Genomic DNA, 14125 nt, shown 5'->3' with positions numbered 1-14125 from the left:
CCCTGATCACCTCCATCATTGATCACCCCCCTGTAAGGCTCCATTCAGACGTCCGCATGTGTTTTGCGGATCCGATCCATGTATCCATGGATCCGTAAAAATCATACGGACATCTGAATGGAGCCTTACAGGGGGGTGATCAATGACAGGGGGTGATCAGGGAGTGTATATGGGTGATCACCCTCCTGTCATTGATCACCCCCCTGTAAGGCTCCATTCAGACGTCCGTATGATTTTTACGGATCCATGGATACATGGATCGGATCCGCAAAACACATGCGGACGTCTTAATGGAGCCTTACAGTTGGGTGATCAATGACAGGGGGGTGATCACCCATATAGACTCCCTGATCACCTCCATCATTGATCACCCCCCTGTAAGGCTCCATTCAGACGTCCGCATGTGTTTTTCGGATCCGATCCATGTATCCATGGATCCGTAAAAATCATACGGACGTCTGAATGGAGCCTTACCAGGGGGGTGATCAATGACAGGGGGGTGATCACCCATATACACTCCCTGATCACCCCCCTGTCATTGATCACCCCCCTGGTAAGGCTCCATTCAGACGTCCGTATGATTTTTACGGATCCATGGATACATGGATCGGATCCGCAAAACACATGCGGACGTTTGAATGGAGCCTTACAGGGGGGTGATCAATGACAGGGGGTGATCAGGGAGTGTATATGGGTGATCACCCTCCTGTCATTGATCACCCCCCTGTAAGGCTCCATTCAGACGTCCGTATGATTTTTACGGATCCATGGATACATGGATCGGATCCGCAAAACACATGCGGACGTCTGAATGGAGCCTTACAGGGGGGTGATCAATGACAGGGGGTGATCAGGGAGTGTATATGGGATGATCACCCCCCTGTAAGGCTCCATTAAGACGTCCGCATGTGTTTTGCGGATCCGATCCATGTATCCATGGATCCGTAAAAATCATACGGACGTCTGAATAGAGCCTTACAGGGGGGTGATCAATGACAGGGGGTGATCAGGGAATCTATATGGGTGATCACCCGCCTGTCATTGATCACCCCCCTGTAAGGCTCCATTCAGACGTCCGTATGCGTTTTGCGGATCCGATCCATGTATCTGTGGATCCGTAAAAATCATACGGACGTCTGAACGGAGCCTGACAGGGGGGTGATCAATGACAGGGGGGTGATCAATGACAGGGGGGGTGATCAGGGAGTTTATATGGGGTGATCAGGGGTTTATAAGGGGTTAATAAGTGAGAGGGGGGTGTAGTGTAGTGTGGTGTTTGGTGCGACTTTACTGAGCTACCTGTGTCCTTTGGTGGTCGATCCTAACAAAAGGGACCACCAGAGGACCAGGTAGTAGGTATATTAGACGCTGTTATCAAAACAGCGTCTAATATACCTGTTAGGGTTTAAAAAAAATCACATCTCCAGCCTGCCAGCGAGCGATCGCCGCTGGCAGGCTGGAGATCCACTCGCTTACCTTCTGTTCCTGTGAGCGCGCGCGCCTGCGTGCGCGCGTTCACAGGAAATCTCGGGTATCGCGAGATGACGCGCCGATGCGTCCAGGAGGAGTAAATCAACCACCTCCCGGACGCATCGGCGCGTTAGGCGGTCGGGAGGTGGTTAAAGGGTTTCCGTCATGAGAAATAGCGTTATGTAGCTGACTGACATTAGCAATATGCTAATGTCAGCAGTACATAACAGTATGTTTTATAACGCCCTGCCTGCCGCCGTTCTCTTAAAATAAATACTTTTAAAATAAATATGCTAATGAGCCTCTAGGTGCTATTAGGGCGTTGCTTCAGCACCTAGAGGCTCGGTCTACGCACCCTTTGGCACGCACAGGTCCAGTTGATTTGACTTTCGAGTTCTCCTCAGTGTCCCGTAAATCCCGCGCCTGCGCTGTCCAGTTTAGTATTTGGCGCAGACGCAGTGAGTGAAAGACGCGCTCCTGCTGCCGTCTTCCTTCCTTCGGCGTAGGCAGTTTTAATTTTTATTATTCCTACATTTACTTATTCCTACATTAGCTATAAACTAAGATAAGTAATTCAGTACCAATAAGATGGAAGCCTTTATTATTCCCATGCCATCATGCCAACCAATACCATCCAGTCAGCACCCCTTAGGGGGCAGAGCTTAATGATGACCATCCTCATTATTTGCTGGCTCTACTTCTTACAAATCATCCTTCAAAGTCTCCATGTCCTAGAAAAGTCAGCCAGATGCAGAGAGAGACGAAACTGGATGTTCCTGATGACATATTCTCATCGATATTAGATGATGTGGAAAAGGAGGAAAAACAGATGGCAGAAGAAGGGCTCCCACCTGTAGGGCAGGAGAGCGCTGAAGTTGGAGAAATGAATATGCCTGAGAGGATTAATATTCTGTGTTTACTGTCAAATAACCTGCAGGAGATTGCAGGCAAGAACAGCAGTAATATGCATATTGTCCTCCCACCAAACCAGGACTATACAGTGTGGTCTTCATTATTAAATGAAAGGCAGCTGTGGGCTAATTGGCTGTGTGGTTCTTCACCAGAGGGTGCACCCCACCGTACCCTAAGGCATAGTGGCGTGGGTATACTTGATTTAAAGGCAATTTGTGACAAATAATTCGGAACCAATCAAATTTCTTGGCTAACTTTGGTGAAGTTAATAAAAAAAATTCCAAACTTCTCTTATTTAATTTTGTAAAAAAAGAAAATCTAAATTTCTGTCATTATGTATAATATATTCCTTAAAGACATAATCCGATCTCAACATTTATAGTCCCACCTCTGGCACCCACAGCACACTACGCATGCACAGAGCACTCTCTATTCACTGCTATGGAACTTGTGAAAATAGCTGAGCAAGGGCACTTGGCTATTTTTGGGAGTCCCATAGCAGTGAATGGATAGCAAGCATTGCCACTTCTCCATTATTGGCCAGCCAGAAATAGCAGAGTGCATGCCTGGCTGCTATCCTTTCACTTTCATAGCCCCTGTTCATGAGATAGGAGTGGGTCATAGTAGTGGGACCTGCAACCTATTTGACATTTGTGATATGCCATGAATGTTGCGAAGACACAACCCCTTTAAATCTTGTCATTTTCATACGGCCACTGAGCCTAATAAAAGACTGACAGATCCTATTCTGTAGAGATCACTTGTCAGTAGTCATCTCAGTAACCTCATAGGCAGGATTACAATGAAAGTTAAGACCTCTGAGTAGATAATAGGTGATGGACACATCTTAGAAACAACTCCGCCTCCCTGCATAATAACCTCTGCACAGGTCACAGAGCATGCCTAGAAAACTCTTCCATGAGAATCAGAGTAATCTCCAGACTACAGGTACTTATGGTCCATGTGGCTTCTGGAAAGCATTTCTCTGAATTTTATTAACAGTTGGTCAGACAAAATGGCCACGCCAATAATGATGTACTGAAAATAGAATTTAAAAAATCTACATTCCGAAAATACAAACATGTTACAAAAGAAGAACATTTATCAGCATTTGGTTTTATTTAGTAAAAAAATATATAGATAGAATGTTCCCTTAAAAGTGGCTCTCCTAACTTAGACCTTTATGCCTGGCAGCAGGCATGGAATCACTTGCAGGACCATGAAGGCACATGGGTGAAGAATTGCAAGGATTGTCAGAAATTTCCAACACCATCTAACTTTACTATTCGTTTATAGGATACTATCAAAAACCCAACAGTGAAGGACTTTCTCGAACGACAACTTGGAGACAATGGATTAACTGCAGATGACATAATTAACTTTCTGTACAATGGTAATCCAGATGCACGACCAGAAGGACAATCTAATTTCGATTGGAGGAATGTGTTCAATGTCACTGATCATATTGTGCGGCTCTTTAATCAGTACATGGAGGTAAGTCATACCATATATATCAGTCTCCGTATGTCATATGGTGGAATAGCAATCACCCAACATCCCATGTGAATCAGGGGTAGGTTCTAGGACATAGCTGACCTTGTCAGGGTGGGTGCTCTGCGTTTAGTTTATAAGGCAATTAGGGTAAGAATAGGACAAGAGCCAGTTACCCTATTGCCTACTGTCCTGGTTGAATATTGGATTTCCTGTTGCATCACTGATTGTTATTTGATGATACTTTTGGTACTACAGACTCTGGTTGTTTGTATGGATCATGACACTTTGTGTGTTTGTGTTCATTGAAGAACTATTAAAAGTTATGTTTTATGCTTCCAAGATTTCAATGATCCCCTATCATCCAACACCGTAAAAAGTGAGGTTTTACAAAAGTAATTCTCAGTATCCATTTGATTTCCACCTACAAAATGCTAAAAGGAGTTCAGGAAGCAGAGATCCCTTTACAGGGATATGGACTCTGCTGCAGAGAAACCACCAGGCCACTACCTCTTTAAGTAGGCTCTGTTCAGCAGAGTGCTGAGACATGGGGGTCAAGAGACAATGGTGTGAAACACTGAGGGGTCAGGCAAAATCATAGGGACAAGCCAAGGTCAGGGCAAGAAGTGTTCAAGCAATCCAAAGTCAGTCCGAGGGTCAGGGCAGGCAGCTCAGGGTCGGTACAAAAATTAGGCAGAGGTCAGGTCAGGAAGCAAAGGGTCAGGAATCAGGCAGTACAATCAAGTTGGTACACGGGAGAGTGAAACACGTAGTGCAACTTTGCAGGAAATTGGAGAACTAGAACGTACAGTATTACACAAGCTTCCTCCATAAAAGAAGGTTCCTTAAGTATCCCATTGTCTGGGGGAGAATTAGGGTGTGTGCATTCTGGTCCTTAAAGAGTCTGAGAAAGCGTGCGTGTGCACCCTATGGGCACAGAACAGAGCAAACAGAGGAAGCAGGCCTTAGCCTGCGTGGAGTAAAGGAGTGGTGCTAGTCCAGTGGCTGGGCACATCAGGCAGAAGGAAAGGGGCATTTGTGGGTCCAAACCACAAGAGACCTGGAGAAGTCCAGCGGGTATGCAAAGTGGTAGCTGTTCCCACCAAAGCAAGTGGGGTGCAGCCATAACACCTAGAGAGGAATCCCAAAAGTAAAAAATAAATGTAGTTGCCCCCATGGTTTGTTACTCTGCACCATTTTCTACAGGATCTTGAAAAAACATCCTAGGAGAGAACACAGGAGTTAAAGAGGTTATCCCATGATTAATGTAAAAATTAAAAATCATACATAATCTAGTATGTGGCAGTCTCTTCCTAATAAAGCTAGAACCAGTCCTGTATCTGCTAGGGCAAAGAGGGAAAGTTTATATATATATATATATATCTCAGTTTTAACTGTAATATGAGACAAAACAGGAGCAGGTTATGGGAGAGAGAGATGGGATATTTTATTACTTTTTGTGCTGTTTCTGTGTTAAATGTTAAAGGGGTTGTCCGAGCTGAACCCGAACATACCTCCAGTTTGACCCCGGCAGCCCCCCTGACAGAAGCATCGGGTCAGTTCATGCTCCGATGATCTCCTTTGCCCTGCGCTAAATCGCGCGGGGCAAAGGCATTTTTTGGAGATCCGGTGATGTACCGGGGCTCCCCATGGGGCTGCCAGGAAGCCCGGTGACGTCACCGGCACTGATGGGCGGGATTTAGCGCTGCCCTAGCCAGTAAAACGTCTAGGGCAGCGCTAAAGCCCGCCCATCAGAGCCGGTGATGTCACTGAACACACTGCCGGGCGGAAGTTTAAGTGTTTACTACTTCTTTTTTCCCTAAATGAATTCTTTGTCTGATGCTTGTGGTAGTGATTCTAGTACACGTATGTTCTCAGGTATCTCTCTGATAAGTAATCCTTGAGTAGATTTGGGTAAATTATAATATTCTATGCAAGTAGCTGCAACCTCAGACCGCTGGTCTTCTATTATATTTCCTATTCTAATTACGGTCTAATGGCTTTTATTCTCCGTCATTATATTACATTGTAATCATCATTTACATACAAACACACATAGGGACAGGAAATTCACTTAAACTCAGTCAGGCATCCACTAATCAGCCGATAAGAAATCCAAATGTCCTCTCTTGCCTTTCCTTTACGACCCATCCTTTATTGGTTGGGATCTTCCATTGTTTCCTTTTTGTAATTTCTCCATTCAGTAATTAAAAGGAGCTACCGTATTTCATTTAATTGGATATATAAGGAAACAAGCTTTGTATATGAGGCTACTTTCACACTGGCGTTTTTGCTGGATCCGGCAGGGTTCAGCAAAAACGCTTCCGTTACTTATAATACAACCATCTGCATCCCGTTCGAACGGATCCGGTTGTATTATCTTTAACATTGCCAAGACGGATCCGTCATTAACTCCATTGAAAGTCAATGGGGGGCGGATCCGTTTTCGATTGTGTCAGAGAAAACGGATCCATCCCTATTGACTTGTATTGTGGGTCATGACGCATCCGTCTTGCTCCCCATCCCAGGACGGAAAGCAAACCGCAAAATGCTGCTCTCCAGTATGAGAACGGAATGTAAAGCATTTTGGAGCATTCCCTTCTGTTCAGTTATGTTTTGTCCCAGTTGACAATGGATAAGGACAAAACTGAAGCGTTTTTTCCAGTATTGAGCCCCTATGACAGAACTCAATACATGGATCTGCAAAAAACGCTTCAGTTACAATAATACAACCGCATGCATCCGTCATGAACAGATCCGGTTGTATTATCTCTTATATAGCCAAGACGGATCCGTCATGAACTCCATTTAAAGTCAATAGGGAACGAATCCGTTTTCTATTGTGTCAGAGAAAACGGATCCGTCCCCATTGACTTACATTGTGTGTCAGGACGTCTCGGATCCGTTTTGGACTGCTTGTGAGAGCCCATTACGGATCTCACAAACGGAAAGCCAAAACGCTAGTGTGAAAGTAGCCTCAGTAAATGGCACATAACAATCTATCCCTGTTAGGGTTGAGCGAACTTTACAGTGTTCGGCACCCGAACCCGAACATTTCAGTAAAATCTCGGGTTCGGGTTCGGTGTTCGGGCAATATTAATATACCATCGGATCGAAGTTTTCTCCAATCCGATGGTATATTTTAACTTGAAGCGTCCCCATCACCATGGGAACGCCTCTATGTTTGAATATACCATCGGATTTGAGTTAGATCGTGAAAACTCAGATCCGACAGTATATTCTAACACAGAGGCGTTCCCATAGTGATGGGGACGCTTCAAGTTAGAATATACTGAGAACTGTGGACATAACGGCCCCCTGCTGCCTGGCAGCACATGATCTCTTACAGGGGGCTGTGATCCGCACAATTAACCCCTCAGGTGCCTCCCCAGTATTAAAATCATTGGTGGCCAGTGCGGCCCCCCCTTTCCCTATTAAAATCATTGGTGGCTAGTGCGGCCCCCCACCCCCTATTAAAATCATTGGTGGCTAGTGCGGCCCCCCCCCATCCCCACCCACCCCCTATTAAAATGATTAGTGTCCAGTGCGGCCTCCCCCCCCCCCCCCCCCTAATTAAAATCATTGGTTAACACCTTCCCCCCCCCCCCCATCATTAGTGGCAGCAGAGCGGCAGTTCCGATCGGAGTCCCAGTTTAATCTCTGGGCCTCCGATCGGTTACCATTGCAGCCAGGATGCTACTGCAGTCCTGGCTGCCATGGTTACTTAGCACTTTTAGCAGCATTATACTTACATGCGCTGTCTGTGCAGTGCATTGCTTATAGCACAGACCTGTCACTTACCAGTAGGAGGAGTGCCGGCCGGCCACCCACAGCGCACCTAAGTATAATGCTGCTAAAAGTGCTAAGTAACCATGGCAGCCAGGACTGCAGTAGCGTCCTGGCTGCCATGGTAACCGATCGGAGCCCCAGCGATTAAACTGGGACTCCGATCGTAACTGCCGCTCTGCTGCCACCAATGATGGGGGGGGGGTTGTTAACCTGTGGCCACTGCCACCAATGATTTTAATTAGGGGTGGGGGGGAGAGGGGAGGCCTCACTGGACAACAATGATTTTAATAGGGGGGGTCCGCACTAACCACCAATGATTTTAATAGGGGGGTGGGTGGGGGGGCCGCACTGGCCACCAATGATTTTAATAGGGGTGGGTGGGGGTGGGGGGCTGCACTAACCACCAATGATTATAATATGGGGGGTGGGGGTGGGGTGGGCCGCACTGGCCACCAATGATTTTAATACTGGGAAGGGAGGGGGGGGACCGCACTGGCCACCAATGATTTTAATACTGGGGAGGGAGGGGTGTCTGGCCCCCTGCTGCCTGGCAGCACCTGATCTCTTACAGGGGGCTGTGTTCCGCACAATTAACCCCTCAGGTGCGGCACCTGAGGGGTTTATTGTGCGGATCACAGCCCACTGTAAGAGATAGGGTGCTGCCAGGCAGCAGGGGGCAGTTATGTACACAGTTCCTAGTATATTCTAACTTGAAGAGTCCCCATCACCATGGGAACGCCCCTGTGTTAGAATATACTGTCGGATCTGAGTTTTCACGATCATGAAAACTCAGATCTGAAAAAGCTAATACGATTATTTTCCATTATAACCATGTTATAACGGAAAATAATAAAGTGAAGTTTGGGTCCCCATTGACTTCAATGGGGTTCGGGTCCAAGTTTGGATCAAGTTCGGGTCCCAAACCCGAACTTTTTTTTAAAGTTCAGCCGAACTCCCCGAACTTTTAGGTGTTCGCTCAACTCTAATCCCTGTCCTGTTCTCATAAAGAGGGAAGCTGCCAGCACACGTTCTTCAGTCCTTTCTCATAGGGCTCAGGCTACAACACTATTTTCAGGGTAGAGAGGGATTTTTCGATACATGAGTTGTTTTTTTTAAGTCGGTCGCTCACATTAGCTGAACAAATAATCATCTGGTGAATGAACATTTCGCAAATAGAGCCACACACATTTTAAGGCTCCCATACACATTAGTATATTGTTGGCTGAACCCACCAAGAGCGGTAGGTTCTGGAGGCAGTCTAATGTGTGATCTCCAGACTCTCATCCAACAGATGATGTCAAGAATGAGAAGGATTGGACAAAGTGAATATTTTCTCCCGATCCTTTTGTTCATCCAGGAGAGAAGTTACCACCAGAAGTGTCTGGCAGCAGCTTTCTTCTCTGTCCCCATTAAAAATCCACAAATGTTCAGCCGAGTGGAAGGACAGATAGCTGATTGTTGGGCCAACAGCTAATGAATGTGTGTGGCTTTCCTTACTCTATATCAGCTGCTCTAGTCATTCAAAGTGGGCAAACATGGTCCATGAAACTGAGCGATGGACATACGATGCTCCTGGGAAGTATTCCAAAAAGAAGAAAAAACCTAGATAGCACATCCACATGCCATGCATTGATCTATTGTCTCTCAGCACAATATATAAACTGTACATGAGGCCATTTGTATACATTTTTATAAAAATGCATAAGCCCACTCACAATGTCAGGGTTGCCTCTCTTCGAGTGGGTCCTACTGTAATTTGGCCGAGCATCACTCTGCAGCCACCACTGCCGCTGCAACACATCACCTGCAGGCAACCAGACCCAGCAGTCCAACCACACTCCTGCTTTCAGACTAAACCCCCTTGGTACTAGGCCCCACCAACCCACTTGCACAGCATCACAGCAACAACGCAGTACTGCACTATGTAAACAGATGTCAAAAACTCACCTTTCCATATGGTCTCAGAAACTTACACCAAGTAGGTTTTAACCCTTGTGCAGTCTCCTGTCAATTAAAAACACCTGGGTAGAATGGGGGGAATGCTGAAACCACGGAAAAAAGCTAAGATGTTTAGGGGAATGTTCTTTTATAGAAAGAGCTTCGATCCATGAAGCAAAAGATATTCCGACTGACGATTGGACAAAAACTTCAAACATGACCAACTTCTTCATCGATCATTTATTGTCAAAGTTCAACCGAAAAAAGATCATTTTGGTTAAAATCATCTGTTCTGATCCACGTTAGACTAATGTGTATGGTCACGTTTACTCTTCTCATGAGTTCTAATATGTAACTTAAATAGTTCTGGCAGCTACTAAACTAACCATACATATTAGACAAAAGTGGGTTGGACAAATAATCATCTGGTGACCAACAATTTCACAGACATTTTAATTCATATTGGCTATTGATATTGTTCAAACTGGCCATACACATTCACTGAATTCAGGCAATGGACTAACAATCTTTCTGGGACATTATTTCAAAGAAAGATCTTCCATTCATGAATCATCTTTCTTTGAATGAAAGATCTTTCGTCTGACTATCTACTGCCATCATTTTCAGATGACGATGGTGTGTCTTTGGTCTTCTAAATAGATTGCTTGTTGTTAAAGGGAGTCTGTCAGCACATTTACCCCTTTTTAACAATTCCCATAGCGCTGTAGCCGCAACACAGATGATTAAAACGGTACCTGTATTTGCTTTTGTGGACTTGTAAAACTGCCAAGAACTTTGATGCATATGTAAATGAGGGCTCGCAAGTGCCCAGGGGCGGCGTCCACCGCTTTGGTGCCCAGGCAGCTCTGCCTCTTCGGCTCTTATCCCCGCCAGCCTCTTCCTCTGCCCGCCCATCTGTTTTCTCTCCTCCCCAGCGAGATCCCGCGCCTGCGCGCTGACTTCCTTGGCCGGGGCATGCGCACTGCGATGCCCATTGCTGGCACGGCATCGCAGTAGCTTATGCGCAGGCTAACGGCGCAAAAACTGCATAAAGGAGGCGGTCCATCGGCGCAGGAGAAGAGGAGGAAAGCCGAGCGAGCAGCTGTCACTGTAGACACAGAGAGCCATGAGAGGTAAATTTATCTGTTTCATCCGATGCCGCGCCAGCAATTAGCCTCTAGGAGCCGGGTGGGGGGACGTTGCTCCTGCTCCTAGAGGCTCAGTTCTCCCACCTCATTCCACGCCCTTCTACTGTTGATTGACAGGGTCCCGGCCGGTCCTGCCGAACCTGTGTGCTGGGGAAATCTCGCGCCTGCGCCGTCCTGTTCAGTATTCGGCGCAGGCGCAGTGAGGAAAGGACACACGCCGGCTACTGGCTTCCTCACTGCACCTGCGCCGAATACATCACAGTGCTCCCGGAAGAGAAGACAGCAGGCATGGCAGAGAAAAAGGAGGAGAGTGCTGTGACATCGCTGGATCCTCCTATTGTCACAGGTAGTACGGGGAAGGAAAGACAACCAAAGGGAACAACAACAAAACAACTACAGACTAAGCCCCAAGCATAGGGAATAAAGAGGTCACCTCCTAGCAAACCCTGACTCTCTCCCTAAGCTGCTAACCACATGTGCAAGTCTCAAAGGTAGAAATGCACATGCACGGGAATCTAAGACTGCTGACACACTGCACCAAACCCTCAGCTTAGGGAACAGGGAAATAGGCAACCGCCTCCTTCCAACCTGAAGGAGCCAGTGTCTCCCTGAGGCCTAGTCAGGACCGATACAACAAGAAAAGGGAAAGGACTTAGCTTGAGAAGCAACTGGAACAGGAGAATCACCACACAAGCAGAGCACTCCTCAGAAGAACTATTAGCCTCAGGGAAACCAGTAAAAGGCGGAACATATAAAGGGGCCACCTGATTGATAATGAGCAACACCAGCGAAGGGGTGGAAACCATAGAGATCTGTCAGATCAACTCATGAGTCTTCCGTCTATCTGAACTTCTAAGATCTCTCCCAGAGCCGGCGGTGACACCTATGTGGTAAGTATTTTCCTAATTGGCCAGCGCTTTATTCCCACTGATACCACCAATGATCAAAGGGGGCATTAAATGAAACAATATTTTATATAAAAAAGCAGTACTAATAATTATTTGATTTATGAACACTATATCACCAACAAATAAAATAAATTTGGCCACCAGATAATATATACATATTTATGTATATTTAAATATATGTATATATTATCTGGTGGCCAAATTAATTTGATTCTTATGATGGACTGATTCCCCGATTCCTTCTTTAAAAATTGGAGGCTTTCCGGTAGAGATGCTCTCAGCAAGTCTAAACAGGGGTGGACTAGCCATAGACCCTACAGGGAAATTTCCTGGTGGGCTGATGCACATTGAGCCGCCCAAGCCCTCCTCATGGCTGCCAGCCGGGTACATAATGATCTGATTCTCTTGGCATTACTTATGCATTGACCTGGCCAACAGCCAAATGTGCCCTACTGAACTCAAATGCATCACTGTCCTCGACGAGAGTGGCAGTATTATGTGCTACACTGTGGTGTTTGGTTCTGCTGGGGTGATATTTTGTGCTGTACTATAGTATTGCAGGCCATGCCTACATCTGTTGTTCCTGCCTACGTGTGTTGGCCCGTCTTCTGTCAATTTGCACCCACCTACAACATGGGGCCACTTTTTTTTTTCCCAGGGACACTTTAAGTTCCCAGTCTGCCCCTGAGTCTAAGACCCACTCCCCCCCCCCCCCCCCCACTTCCCAGGGATGAACTAATGCTGACACCTGAAGAGGAAGAAATAGATGGATGAGGACATGAACAATGTCATTGATGCTGATTTATACCAGGGCAGTAGAGGGTTAGGTTCTCCTTAGACTTGCTGAGAACATCTCTATAGAAAAGTCTAAGGCTCCAGAAGCCATTTTATAAGGAAACCATTTGACGACAAGAATTCTGCCTCGGAGGCACCATCGTTTCTATGGAGGGGACAAGGCGTGAGTTCTTCCAGAGCCGTAGACAAACATTCCATCCAGGGCAAGTGTACAGTTTTGTGACGGTAACGTAACGTACACTACAAACAGGGGGGAGGATAGTGACCACTGCGCTCCACCCTCACCCCTGGCCATGCCTACTTGCCTCGCAAGTCCTAATGACAGGGGACAACTAGACGGCAGTCCCTAACTTAGGATACGTTCTGGGAAGACAGAAAAGGCAAATAAAGGAACGTGAATGGACCGGGTCAATACCTAGAGAGCTGCGGAGTACTAAGGAATGAGCAGAGAATAGTCAGGAAAAGCCGAGGTCAAATACCAGGAAAAGAAATGAAGTACAACAGGAGTCCGCAAAGAATCGTCAGGTGGAAGCCTGGGTCAGGATACCAGGAGAGATGCGCAGTACAGGAGGAGCAGGCAGAGAATCGTCAGGGAACACAGGATCAGGTAAGTATGCAGGAACAAAACAATCACCAGATACCTAAAATAAATAGGCAACCTGAGGCCAGCAGGCTGCCTGTATTTATAGTGGGGAGTGAGGGTCATGTGACATAACCAGCGTCACATGACCGACAGACAGACAAATCAAGCACCGAGTGATCAGCTCGGCGCTCAAGGCAGACCTAGGAGCAGGGAGCCTCCCAGCTAGCAAGGCCGCCCTGGGAACGAGGCTAAACACAGATCCTCGCTCCCGAAGCTAAGCAGCAGGTCTGCGGCTGATGGGAGACCGAGTGCGCCTTTGGCGCCCCGTGACAAGGCAAAGTAATTTCTTGGCACCATGCAGTGCCACCTGCACCCAGGGCACATGTCCTGTGCCCCCCCCAACAAGCAATGATCCTTGGTTCTGTACTGTTTAGGAATATTTACTGTAGGTTAATTTTATCAATGGGACAATGCATTTGCATCTGAATTGCCACCCGTTTTAAAGTTTAAAAAATGTGAGCGCATACTCCCTCCTTTTTTTTTTTCTGTAATTTAAATTCTCCCCCTCCCGCATGTCATGATTTTGTATTTGCTACACCAAATTTCCTCATACCATTAATTGTATTTTTATTACTTTATTTGCATTCCAACATGTGAAATTACTTTTAGGTTTATTTAAATGAAAAATACAAAAAAACTATTTATTAGGTTATTAGTCAACAGGAAATAGAATGCAGCAAATTAATAAAAAGCAATCTAATATATTCAGTTTCATCTGCCTTAGAAAATTGCCTTTTAGATCATCCAAAAAGAATTAAACCTGTAAAGTCCAAGTCAGAAAATAGGAAGGTTAAACAATGCAGTCTTTACTTACAAGAGATGTCTGCCAAAAGAGTAACAACCTGAGCACATCAGCTTTGATGTGAGGTAATTGCTCGTCTTTACCATCACTGTGTTTCATGAGACAGGATCAAACAACTGATTGGAATTACTGGTATATGAAGTGTGCTACCATTCCAAATTGCTTCCCCTTGACTTTCTAGTTCAAGCCGACTCTCCAATAACATGTGAGCTTCATTTGGTATACGATC

The 14125-nt window shown here is 46.1% G+C and overlaps 1 protein-coding gene across 1 annotated transcript in view; it reads left to right on the top strand.

The window, feature by feature from the left end:
• The window catches only part of ABCA4 (ATP binding cassette subfamily A member 4), a 187876-nt gene that overhangs the window by 62519 nt on the left and 111232 nt on the right, over positions 1 to 14125 (top strand). Inside the window, 1 exon segment of the mRNA XM_044302440.1 lies at positions 3679 to 3876. Within this exon segment, the coding sequence (XP_044158375.1) occupies positions 3679 to 3876 (198 nt within the window).

Source organism: Bufo gargarizans, chromosome 7 (assembly GCF_014858855.1).
Source record: "Bufo gargarizans isolate SCDJY-AF-19 chromosome 7, ASM1485885v1, whole genome shotgun sequence".
Taxonomy (NCBI): domain Eukaryota; kingdom Metazoa; phylum Chordata; class Amphibia; order Anura; family Bufonidae; genus Bufo; species Bufo gargarizans.
This window is presented reverse-complemented; position numbering and strand designations above follow the sequence as displayed.